The following is a 13,232-nucleotide window of genomic DNA, read 5'->3' on the forward strand; positions in this document are numbered from 1 at the left end:
ATCTGCAATAACAATACACTCTGCACACACACACACAACACATGTCCGTGTGTGGGCCAGAGGGCAGACCATATGAGCACACCCAAGCACCCACACACGCCCACAAAGGACCTACAGTAAATCACTCGACATTTAGCAGTCTAAAATAAATCGATTCTCTATTAACGGAACATTAAAAACCCCGATTGCCTTTTGTTTCATTTCAGATAAATGCGCTAAACAAACAAAAACGCCAGCGGAAACGGTCCGAAATCCAATCTGAATCAAAGGGGAAGTGGGACTTAGCCTCAGAGACAGATGTTGCTTTTCCACCACGGACGGGAAAATAGTAGAAAACATGGCCCAGAGCCAGCGGTTATTGATGATCCGTGGAGGCGAAATCACCGTTAAGCAACTGGCGAACTAAAACCAAAAGAAATATTAAACAAATTATGAACAGCAGTGCGATTGTGGGGCAATAAAATTGGCCATAAAGAACACACAGTTGATACCGTGCCCAGTGATAAAAGAAGGAAAAACTATTATTTGACAAACTGTCAGCGGAGTCAGTGAAAAGTGAAATAGTGAACGTTTGCAGAAAAAAATCCGAGGAGTGGAACATTTCCCAGACTCCACACATTGCGTATACGCCGCGTTGCCAGAACCGTAGCTCTCGAGAAGGTGTTAAATGCGTTCGCATATCGCTGCCGGAGCCCTGGCTCCCCCCACCACAGCCCCCCTTGGATCCGCCGGTGTAAGCCAGTGAAAGCCAGCGAAAGTGCCGAGCAGTGCATTATTTCCGCGCAACCGAACATTTTCGCGCTCGCACCCCGGCGCGAGGGGATGCGCTCCTGGAAAACTCGCAGTCGATCCGAAATGCAAGCACTCGAAACGAGAACGCGGTCCCAGCCGGGAGCCCAACTAACGCAGCTCCTGCTTGGTGGCATCCTCTGCCTGACAATCGGTAAGTGTCCTACAAACTCAAGCCCAAACATGGAGCCCCAGACCCATGCGACATATCTCAACATCTCACCCAATCAGGCCATAATCAATTAGTGTTTCAATGGCTCAATATCCTCGACAATTTCCTTGGCTGCGTGCGCAATGTCAAAGGCGTGGCCCCAAAACGGATGAACAGGCTCAATGCCAGGGAGCACGTAAAAGAAAATTACATTTACAGGCTGCTTCAAATACAAGTGCTACTTGGTCGTATTATTTTTAAATCAATATCTTTTTAATTATCACAATTAAATTGTGTTTATAGCACCTGAATCTACTTTTTATTTGAATTTCCTTTATAATTATGATCACGAAAGAAGAGAAGCCTTATTTCATAATGCATTTTAAAACCAACTTGGACCAGTTTCAGTGTACTTTTTTATTTGCTTTAGTTTTTCCCAGTGCTCAAGAGTGGTTGGAGGAGTGCTGTGTGCGCGGTGGGAAACTGCTCGACATTTGCTCTTCAGGCGGCGGCGGCTCAATTGCAGTTGCATGCATTAAAAATGAACGAGTGCCTGGCTGAAACAGATGTTCCCCCGGCTGGCGCTCGTCACCTTCCCTGCAACCGCATCCCATCCCGACGTGCAATTTTCGAATTTACAATCGTTAGCCCTGGTGCCATCGCCGCTGCTGTTGTTGTCTCTCCCTGCTGTTGCCAGCGACAACAATTATGATCCCTTTTGTGTGTGTCTGTGTGCGTGTTAATTGCTCTGGAGGAGCGGAAAAAAAAACCGAAATAAAAAATAACAGAGTGCCTGCAACGCGGAAGGGGGTAATTTCAATGAACTGCATAAAGTGGTTTTGTTAACACGCCGACAACAGTTGATTCAGACCACTCGGACCCCATCAACCTTTAATTTGTTTCAATTGTCGCGCTCTCTTTTCACACTCAATGTCATAACAATTCAACTCACTTAGCTACGTTTTTTATCCTTGAAAAAAAATAAGCTTCTATTAAGTTGAAAACTGTCAGTCCATCAAAGCTTACAACTCTCCGTGCCTCATGCGATGTGACAAGAGCAGCAGTCAGTCTTTGACATCCTCCGAGTGACCGTTGAGCATATATTTTAATAAAAGACAATCGAGAGTTTGTCATCAACATACATATATGTGCGATTTATGGTTTACTAAAATGTTCGTTAAAATTGAATTTTTTGGTGATTGGATTTTATGTCAAAGGCAAAGTCAATTTATTGCAAGTGCGTTTTAAGTGCTCGAAATCAATTTATACGAGCAACAGTTTCACCTTCATAGCCAAGTTTAATTGAAACTACAAATTTATTGGCCATATTTTCTTTTAACGAAGGTAAACACCAAGTTTGCTTTGAGCAAGGAAACATTAAAACGTGATGTATTTTCCAAAGAGTAAACTCAATTCAATAGCAGACTAACACTATTAAAACTATAAAAATGCTGCTAATTCTGCTAAAAAGGGGTCTTAAAAACGTTTTATTCCTTCTGCAGTAAGGGGAAAATACGTGAAATTGAATTTTCGCATGATTTTTCCTCATTGCTGTCATAAGAAGCTATTAACGTACTTACGGCCGTCGCCAAAAGCCTCAAAACACTTAAATGGGCCATAGACCGCGAATGCCCGGAAAAAGCATGAAAAGTGAGGGAAAAAACCAGAGGAAAAGCTGGGCAAAAGGCAAACATGAAAAGCATAATTCACTGCTGCTGCAAAATGGTGAATTGTAAATGATCAGGCAACGTTGCAGGTAAGTGAAAATAGAACAAAAAATAATAAGAGGAGGTGGTGGGGAAAATCGGTGGAAATAAGCGAGTGAAGCCATTAAGAGTTCTGTGAAATTTCATGTACAACTTGGCTAACTACACAAATATTGCAGTTTTTTTCGCATACACGCACACAGCTGCTGCTGTAGCTGGCCCTCAGGTACACTATAGTATTTTCAGCATTCTTAAACTTTATTGAATTTTCCGCTCTCTCTTTCTCTATATTTTTTCTGGCTTTCCCTCTCTGAGTTGTGGTCTTCCACCCAACTCTGAGTGTAAGATTGATTTATTCTTCATTTGCTGGGCTTTGCTTTCTGCTTCCCAACATTTTTCATAACTTTTCCGGGCTTCTCGCTCGCCTGCAGTAAATTTATTTAAGTTGTAAATTGTGCTGGAAATTTGTAAGCATTTAAAAATGATTTGCAGCTGCCCGCTCAGTCGATTTGCCTTAAAGTGGAATAAATCCATGGACCGCCACTTAGGCACTATCAAGGCTCTCGCATAATCTGCAGCTGCTAAGAACTGCGTTGCGTATACGCCCTGCTGGGCGTCGGATCTGTGCATATATAAATTATGGCAATAAAAGTAAAATCAACAGAGCTGCGCCTTTGGTTTCGTTTCTGGCTCAGTTCGGTTCGGTTTGGGTTTTAGTTTCTCGCTCCTTTCGGCCAACTTTTCACTTTCCTTTTTGCCGTACTTGGATCCGAAACTGGAACTGAATCCGGGGACATTATTTCTTCGCTTTCATTTCCGTCTGTTTTGTCTGTTTGGCTTTATTGCAGTTCTCCCAACTGGGTTTCTTTTTCCACGTCTTTTTTTCCCGGGCACAGCAAATAAATATCACAAAAATTCGCTTCCAGTTCCGTCAGGCATTTTCATGAATTTCTCTGGCATAGAAAAGAATTTTCTCTCGTTTTTCTTTGCTCCCCTTTTTGCCTGCTGCTGCTCGCTACTTTGCCAGCTTTTTGTTTCGGGCTTATCCGCCGCGTATTTTCCCACGAAACAAAACAATGAAATGAAAAATTATGGCCAACGCCCTCCCCGATTTTTCTCCACTTTTCCCCGCCTCCCACCATCCGGTGTGTGTAAATGTGTTTTTGCCATCAATTTTTATTGCGAGCTGAGTGTATCAATAAATTAAACATAAAATTTTCAACCGTCGAAAGGCGAGAAGTGCAGCAGCCACGCCCACCGCCTACCGCCAACGACTGGCAACTGGCAGTCAGCCGACTGCCGATATAAACTGAGCATCTTGTTGAGCCATTGAATTGATTTTGTGGCCATAAAATGCATTCGGATTTGGCCAATTGGCATTGAAGTTGTTTCTCAATTCGCCTGCAGACTTGCGTCTTTCTCCCTCACTCTGCGCTGACATATATAGGGCTTTTCCTTTGAGCATTTTGATGGATGGCCAGGCAATTTATATTTAATAAGCTTACCAGCCAGGCAAATCATTGGCAAGTGCTCGACTTGGCCAGAAATAGCCGAAAGCTAATTGTCGGCTTCAAGGATTCGGTCCTCCGAGACTTCCCAGAAAGCTTAGTCAAATGCTTGTTTGGCATCCTCGCAGCAGCATTAATCTTTCGCCTTATATGCTGCTCCTTGGCAGGAGAAAACAAAAAGTAAAATCAATATATTCTATATCAATATTAATGGACTCTCTGTTCGCTCTGCTCCACCCACCCATACACACACACACCTTCCGAAGACAGGGATAAAAAAGTGTTGACAGCTGCTTTTATTCACCTGTCAGGCACACAAGCCGCGCTAAACCGTTGATAAGCAGCCGGCCAACAGCGTGTCATACATATGGACCAAGGCCCGAAGCCCAGCCCCCAGCCACCGGGTTCTTTCCCAGGTCCAGCTATCTTCCCTTGTCCAACCGAAGAGCTTGGGGCAATAAAAATCCATCAGCATCATTTATCAATAGGGGGTGTTTTTTGGGGCCAGACCAGTGTGTCTACGGAAATATGGAAATATCAAATAGTCATGTAGGAGAGCTGAAGGAAAATATGTCATCTGTCGAAGGGAAACTTTGTCGAGCCCACTGCTAGCCAGGCTCCAGTGATTGTCCTTCTGGACCTGCTTGTCACAGAGCATAAATGTCACAAAGTTCGCCGGTGATAAATGACATCGAGCGCTGCTCGTCGATGTATTTATTTCGACCTTCTTAGGGAATTCTTCAGAGATAGTAAAAAAAATGAAATATTTCAAAATACAAAACCATTTATTGTTGTCTTAAAATGATTTTCCAGAAAATATAACTTAGTTCACAATAAAATGCTAATATTTATTGCCATTAACTTAAATTAACCATTAACTTTACAAATTTACAAGCACAGCCTAAAGTGAAACTCAGGAAGTATTTTTGCCATTTCCAATCTAAATTAATTTTCTTTTTTAAAGAGCCTTCGGCTCTCTTTCTTTTGCCCCCAAAGAAAAGTGCCCCGCGCAACATTTTAATTAATTTTTATCTCCCTCGTTCGCTGCTTCTGTCATCTGATGGATCTTTAGTATAAAGTGCAAATATAATTCAATTTCGATTCCGGCAACCTGCAGCTGCAGCTGACAGTTCAATTCCCGACGATACTTTTTCCCCGGCATTTCGGGTGCAAGTGTCTCTGAGAGTTATTTGGCGTCAGTCGGTCGCTGTTTGCCGGTTGCTTACTGGAGGCGCGCCTTTTGCAAGGCAAATGAGCGCTGTGCCAAATGCCACGCCCCGAAAACAAACGCCCACTGCCACACCCACAAACCATGTACCCCCGTCATACCGACACTCCCCTCCAACGAGTGCAGGCTCTCAAACAATATCTGATAAGCTGCATCATACATTTGCATACTTCCGGCAATTTGTTTTTGTGCGAACCAAACGAATCGAGACAAATGCAATAAGCGCACAGGAACAGGAGCCACAACAGCTATGGGGGCCAAAAAGTGTGACCGAAAAAACAGGGGCCTAGCAGCGAAATTGGGGTACACTCCACTACAAAAAAAAAGTCAGAAATAATCGAAGGCATATCAATAAGTTATTATCAGAAATGCAAATGAAGTTTTTATTGAAACAGATTTTTATTTAAAATAAAAGCAAGCAGGGGGATTTTATATTTTCTTGGTCGAAACTAAAGATATATAAAATGTGAATTTAAATAATTTATTTATATTATTATTATTTAAAATATTTAAAATACTTCCTAAAGTTATAAATTTCATTTCAAAGCCAACGTTTTTCGGTCTTGAAAAATAAAAAAAATATATAATAGTGAATTTAAAATAATCTGTACAATCAGCTTTAGTAGCCAGAATTACCCCATTCAGAAAGGGCATCCAAAACACAAAGAACACGGGGAATAAAGATAAAAGCGAAAGAGTTCACTCGCGCATGCTGCTCGATTCGGATTCACAGGCGGAGACGGAGGCTGTTCGCATTGTGCATACAAATTACGCTCATGCAGTGCTCCTGCCCCACCAGAAAATCCCTCGGAAAACGCCCCTACCCTCCGAAAACTCCCCTGAGAATCTCTCCTGCAAAAAACCCTCCCCACGCATTTGTTTATTTAGGTGACTCGCTGCAAGTTGTTTGCCATTTGCTGTGAGCTGTGTGCGTCTTTTGCCCAGTAAAAATATTGTTAGCCATAAATTTTTGGCAACACAGCGGAACAGAGGAGCGCAAACAGAGCAAATAAAAAACAAAAAAAAAAAACGTGTGGAAAAAAGTGAAAAAGCGCATCTAACATCGAGCAGGAAGCGCGGCATTTGTAGTCACAAATTCCGGGGCATTTGTTTAGAAACTTTGTCCGCAGTCTGCAGTCTGCAGTCCGCGACTGAATCGCTGAAATACAGGGACACGCCATGTAATGTCAACTTGATTCGGGTCCAAACAAGAGCTTCCACTTGAGCAAGTTTGCAGCCCAGCGGAGCGCAATCCGGCGGCAGATACATACACATATATAGCAGATTTGCCGGGGGCTCGCTTTGCAAATATGGGAATTTGTGTACATAAATTGTCGTCATCATTCTGGGGATCAGGGCAGGCGCGCCAACTTCCATCAAACTGCAGCTCTGAGTTCTGTCTCACTACACAGGACACAAAATCCACACCGATACAAGCACTGCTGCTGTTGCCGAAAACAAAAATAAACAAAAAACAAAAACTGTTGAAAATCAAATAAAAACTAAACACCAAACATACAAATGCTACTCCCACAGCACTAAAAACAAATATAAAAATAAAGAATAATTTAATAAATAAATAAATACTTCACATGAAACTAGTTGAGCAACAAAGCCGCCAAGATGAGTATGACAGAGATGATGCGCGGCAAAACAATGTCGCCGGAGCAGAAGAATGACATCAAGTTGGCCCAGCATGGTGAGATAATTCAAAGATTAGGGAAACTTATATAAAGTTCTTAAGCATAAGTCCAAAATAAAACTGTTTTTAAGCTTAAAATACATAACCTGCCAGGTAATAATTAGCCCTGTTCTTGATCAGAATTCGCCAACGTCCGCTTGGTGCAGGTTGGCTGTGTAATGGGTGTCCTGGCAGAGGCTATCGAGCGGATCAAGATCTCGCTTATCTTACCCAAGATGCTGGAGCATCCAAGTCACATGGCCAAGGTTCTACAAGGTACCAAATACGAACCAGCCGTCCGCCTGGTGTACTCCTTCCTTCGGCGCAAGCAGTTCATACTGCGTGAAAAACGGCCGCCGCTGGCAGACCACGGGATGATCCAGATCATCGACTTCTTCCAGCGCAACCACCAAATGCACGTACTTTTTCCGCGCTATTACAACCACCTGAGCAACGAGGAGAACAGGCTGCTAAAGGCCTTCAATATGCTTTCTGAACTAGCTAAAGACCGCCTCTACAGGACCTCCACCGAGGCGATAGCCCAAGAGCGCAAACTTTACGCAATGTACAAGGAGAATGAGAGGGTCAAGGTGCAGGTTGACTTGCTGAGAGAAAAAATCCACAGTCAAAGGATGGCACACAAGTGGCGAATGGCCACCAAGGAAGCCAACCTGCAGGCCTACGAGGAAATGCTCGAGAAGAAGAAGCGCGAGAAGAACCAGCGCCTTCAGAAGGAAATGTGAGTCCTTTAGGTGGCGCAACTCTAAGTTAATTGTGGACTGATTGTGTCCCTTTCCTCACAGCGATCGTGTAAATCGCATGGTTCGTGCCAAGAGGAAGATAAGCATTGAACGGCAAGCTGAGCTGGAGGAGAAGCTGGAGACGACTAAAAAGAATTACGATGCCTCGACTAAGGCCTACATGAAGCTGGAGATGGCAAACCGCGAGGAAAAGTGAGTTTAATGGCACAATACATCACCAATACATTAGAGGTAAGACCGCTCTGTCACCCAGAAACAAGCTGATCTTACAGCTGCAGGCGCTGATCAAAAAGTATGATCACGTCATCGGCGAGAGGATGATCGAGAATATTGAGCTAGAAGAACAGTACAAGGCGGCCAAGAAGGTGCTGGACGACTTTATGGTCGGCTACCGAAAGGTGGAGCGGGTCTACAAGGAAGTCGTGGTGAAGCGCGAAGAGGAGGAGGCCAGGCATCGGCAGCAGCGCATCATCATCTTCGCCATGAATCGCGCGGCTTCCAAGATCCAGAAGTACTGGAGGAAGTGGAAGAAGCATATGCGCAAGAAGAATAGGCGGATAAGGTGAAATAGATCTAAAAATTATATGTAAATCGACTGATTTCACACTTGCTAATGTTGTCTGAAAGTAAGAATTTAAATTCCAAATTAAACAGTGAATGTAAGCTTACGCTAACAACTCTTCCCTTTAAGCTGGAATGCTTTTGACTTTCAGCCCGTCGTAATTGAAATTCATTCTGTCACTAACTGATTTCAACCCAGCTGGATTGGCTTATTAGAGGAAAAACTAATTTCGGTTTTAATCGGCAGACTCCCAAGCCACAAGGACACAAGGACGCCGCATCTCTCCATCTCTTTAGCTATCTGCCCTCCATTGGGTGTCATTTGCATTTAAAATGTGTGTGAGAGTTTGCCATTTTAGCAGACTTTTTTTTTCCCAGGCAGTTTTCGGTGTGGAAAATGCATAGAAACGGGAATTTCTAGCACAATGTGCCACCAGAATAAAGGGACTAAGTGCAGTCAAGTCAAAGTCAAAAACTGCCTGCCCAATTCGGCAGGGAATTTTGTGGTTCATGGTGAAAAAAAGCAGAGAGCTAGGTGCCCAACTATATAGTACCTTGGTCCTTGTTCGTTTATAAAGTTTTTCTCCTGCCCAATATACCCTTGTAACCTACAATTACCGGGCAATGTGCAATAGTAAAATGTATAGAGAGTGCTGGAAAGCCGGCAAGCATCCAACCATTGGGCCATCGAAACGAACCGACCGTGTATGCAAATTGCGCGCACTGCTCATGCCCCGTCATGAATTGTCACCCATTTTCCGACTGAGATGCTTCGACACGCGCAGTGTGGGCGGTGGACGTGGGCGTGGGCGTGGGAGTCGGGGTCCTAACCAGGAGGTGGATAGACCGCAAACAGCCAAAGTACCGCCTGTATGCAGCACCAGCAGCACCGGCAGCAGCAGCAGCAACACTCATCCGCCCTGGTGGCTGCGCGGTGACTTTACGCCCGACAGCAGTCGACATGAATATATCTGCTGGTAATATCGGGTTTCCTTCCGCGCCCCCGAAAACCACACCAGCTCCACAAACGGTTTCGAATTGCCAATTTTATCAGGACGTGCACACACATGTGTTACAGCATTTTCGGCGCAAGGAGCACATCCTTTCTGCGGCCGAGGACATTCGTTATCGGCGATCTACGTTTGCCATTTTATTGTTGACCATTTCAGTTCGGCCCATAAAGATTGATAATTATGTCGGGCTAATATTGTCAGCCGTAAAAATTGATATCGTCCTGACGGAGGCAGTGGCGGGGAAATATTTTATGGTCACCCCTCAGGACGATTGTGCAATGCACATAAAACGCTCATAATATTGGTGGAGGTGGGGGTTAAAGGGGTGGCGGGGTGGCGGCGGGATGGCGGTTGGAGAATCCAATGAATATAAACAACAACAATTGAAATAATGGCAGGCAACTGAAATCCCATCATAGGACTCATCCTTGCAGCTTGCCAAGGACCGCCGCAGAATTGCTTTCCACCTCTATATCCTCCTATTCGCTATCTATGTCCCGTCTGTCGCTGTGTGGGTGTGTGTGCTTTGTCCTGACGATTTAATCGCAGTAATGGAAATGTCCTTTTTTATTAGAGATTTTCATTTCATGCATACATATATAGAGGATTCCTATTCGGAGTATTTGCCGTTTCAATTGTTATATTTATTGTGCCACTGTTCCTGCCGATGATTGCAATCGAAACAAAAACCATCGCCAGATTTACATTTATTCCTTGAATGCTCTTACTAAGGATACCTATGGATCTAGGAGTGTTTGTCTGAATATTTATAAAATATTTTATTAGAAAAGTAATTCGATTTTACTATATAGAAATATGTATATCCACTTGTTACTATGGTTTCAACCCATAATTTCGATATTTTCTCCCGAAAATTTAACAAAAAATACTTAAACAATACAAAACTCAATATGTACAATTTGAATAAAGTAAGTATTAAAATAATAAATAACAAATATTTCAAGGAAAGAACATTTAAAACGTTCAAAAATCCACTTGGTAACTCTCCCACCTTTAGGGTATCACAATCTCCGATTATGCCCGATTTTGTATATCGTTTTGCTCCGATTCTGGCTGCTGTCAGCCAGTTGACATTGTATTCGGGATATATGTAGATTGCGGGCTGGGATGCATCGAATCCGTGTTCGATTCCATTTAGGTCTCCGCTTTGCTATTCAAGTAAATCTCGTTGATAGAATAACTGGTTCAGTATTCATTAAATTAAGTGTTTGCCATTCGCTCGATTGTGCTGTCGGGCTTTAAGCGTTGAATGATAGATGGCTGATATTCATACTGGCAGCCCTGTCGTTGTCGTTGCTTTGAATACTTGGCATTCAAATGTTTTTGGCGGAATGCACACACCCAAGTATGCCAGCCATCCCTTGACTCGGATGCCTTAACCCATGCTGGGCCATGTGCCCTGTCATGGTCGTTGCATTCCATGGAATCCATGGAACCACTCCGCTTCCCCACGAATCCACAACAAACAAACCCACTTTGGACTGCTGCTCCGGCTGTCGCTTTGGATGTGGATGTGGCTAAGGATATGGGTACTGCTACGGCTCGGCCTTCTTTTATTCGCTGCCAAACAATTGCGAGGGAAATGTTATGGGTACTCGCCGCTGGGAAAGTGAGACAAAACCGGGCAGCCGGCAAGTATGCAGCGAATGAGCTCCCCCAGCTGGAGACGAAGCTTTCATCTACACTGAAAGCAAACATTGCTACGATTTAAAATATATATTTATTGATTGATGTAAGAGTCCTAATCCTTATAGATTTTTAGAGGTATGGGTTCACCTTAAGCAGGCAAATCCTATATACTTTTAAACACTTCAAACTCTCATCAGTTTTCGTGGATTTCAATTCCTTTTCCCTGCGTGTATTCCCGAAGGTGGATATAATGGCAGACCGAGGATGCAGGAAACAGGAAGCCGCCAGACGGCGTTCCATTTTCTAAGGCTTTCGGCTTTCTTTTGGGGCGAAAAGAAAGGCAAACAACTTTAGCTCCAAACATCAAAATATTGGGGATACTCCGGGAGTCCTAGGAGCTGCGGGGGGACAAAGGCCTCGAGGGCCCCAACCGATTCATGAGTGCCGGAAATGCTTTATGAGTTCGGGCAATGTTTCCTCCCCGCCATAAAACGCGAGCCAGCCAAATTGAAATCTCACTTTGCGCCGCTAACTTTTCGTCCTGTTTCTCTTTTTTTTTTATTTTTTGGCTAGCCCCAAAATATATATGTATTTATGCACACCCCAATGCATAAAGAGTGGCACTAGTTCCTCCAGCCATTCAGAAGGATGCTGCCAAAACAGCGACGGAGGATGAGGGCCAAACGAACGGGAAACGGGCTGCAGAAGGCAAGGAAAGGAAAGGAAAGGAAGTTTCGCAGCCAAAAAGGCGTCGCTCACTGAATGCAGGCAACGTCTCTAACTGCTCATAATTTATGCTAACGGCAATTTAAACTTCAGCTGTTATTTATTAAAGCCACGTGAAGTCCTTTCACGCCGCCCTCCTCTGGCGGTTGGTCATTGTAAGCCGCGTTTTCAATGCCCCTCGAGGCTGGCACAGTGGTACAAACGTGTTAGATACGAAAAGGTGAAAGAGTTTAGAAAAATACGAATGCTAATTTAGTTTTAAAGGCAATGTAAAGGTGTGCCATTAATGAAATATTATATATTTCATGGTTTATTATCCAAAGACTTCTCAGCTTTCTATCCTTGGAAAACTCTTAAAGACTTTAAAACATTTAAAGTAGATTCTCTTGTATTCCACGCTCTTTTGCAACCCCTTGGCTTTGCCTAGAATGAAGAAACTCATTAGGGTAATTTTTTCATTATAGTGCTGCCATAATCGTAATCGTAGTCAAGTTCGTAAAACTTAACGCCAGCTAGCTGCTGCGCACACATAAATGTTATTTTTAGGCCAAATTTTCTGCACTTCCGGTTCACTGTTGTTGGCTGCCAAAAAGTGACCCAAATTTGCAGCCAGGCGATGGTTGTGTCTGTGTCTGTGTCTGGGCTTGTTTGCCCAGCCCTGCACAGGCCAGGCCCACAGGGGCAGTGGGTGTTTTGGGCACAGGACCATCAAATTGCCGGGTGCAGCTAAATGTGTCGCATGGAGAAGGATCTGGCCGCGGGGATGGGTATTGTCGCCCCTGCAGTCGAGTTAAGTGTTTTATATTTTCGTTTAGCAGCTGAAAGTGGCATCCTTTGCATCCTTGGATCTGGCCGCATCCTGCGTCCTGCATCCATCCATCCACTAACTGCTGCCGGCTGCGTTCGTTGTTTTTATGCAAAAGTTAAAAGGCACGAGCCGCACAAACAAGCACACGCAAATACTCAGTCGCTTCCACCTGGGCCATTGCCATTGCAGTTTAAAGCACTCTGGGCCCGGCCGAGATTCAAGAGCTTTATTGGTAAATTGGACAGATTGAGGTAAAGTGATATTAATGTCAACGCCAGTTGCCAGTTGGCTTCCACTTCAAATGGCAGCGTGGGGTCTCGTCCGGCAGGAAATTTAAATGTTTAAAATTGCCCAAAACTTGATACGATCCGGTTAGTTTTGTGGGTATGAGCCTAATGAATTTTTCTGTGTACTGATGTCGAAATAAAATTCTTGGCCTAAAAATATAGCCCTAGTCTTTTGGGAAATACTTCAAATTCAGAGTGACTTTAAAAGGTTTCAAATGAAATGGCTTTTGATAATGTATTTGAGTCGAAACACTTGTGATATATACATAAAGTGAAAGTGTTTTATTATTTTGTAAGAAAATCACTTTAAAATAAAAAGGAACTATTTGCCTTTTGATCCAACTAATCTTTCTTCCACCTCAC

At 43.6% G+C, this 13,232-nt stretch overlaps 2 protein-coding genes across 6 annotated transcripts in view; both read left to right on the plus strand.

Annotated features, from left to right (window-relative positions):
* Positions 1-13,232, plus strand: part of dpr11 (defective proboscis extension response 11) — a 68,342-nt gene that overhangs the window by 30,303 nt on the left and 24,807 nt on the right. For all 4 annotated transcript variants that reach the window (XM_070287191.1, XM_070287192.1, XM_070287193.1 and 1 more), the window contains exon 2: positions 207-943. In XM_070287191.1, coding sequence (XP_070143292.1) covers positions 823-943 — 121 coding nt within the window. In that variant the 5' untranslated portion in view covers positions 207-822. The remainder of the gene's footprint in view (positions 1-206; positions 944-13,232) is intronic.
* Positions 6,779-8,492, plus strand: LOC108080482 (dynein regulatory complex protein 10). 2 transcript variants are annotated; one of them, XM_017175235.3, is made up of 4 exons: positions 6,779-7,081; positions 7,178-7,802; positions 7,867-8,016; positions 8,078-8,492. In XM_017175235.3, exons 2-4 carry the CDS (start codon positions 7,243-7,245, stop codon positions 8,388-8,390), a joined length of 1,023 nt encoding a protein of 340 aa, XP_017030724.1. In that variant the 5' UTR covers positions 6,779-7,081; positions 7,178-7,242; the 3' UTR covers positions 8,391-8,492. The 2 variants fall into 2 exon arrangements, with proteins under 2 accessions (XP_017030724.1, XP_017030723.1); XM_017175234.3 differs by having other exon boundaries at positions 6,780-7,081; positions 7,205-7,802.

The sequence above is a fragment of the Drosophila kikkawai genome, chromosome 3R (assembly GCF_030179895.1).
Source record: "Drosophila kikkawai strain 14028-0561.14 chromosome 3R, DkikHiC1v2, whole genome shotgun sequence".
NCBI classification, from domain to species: Eukaryota; Metazoa; Arthropoda; class Insecta; order Diptera; family Drosophilidae; genus Drosophila; species Drosophila kikkawai.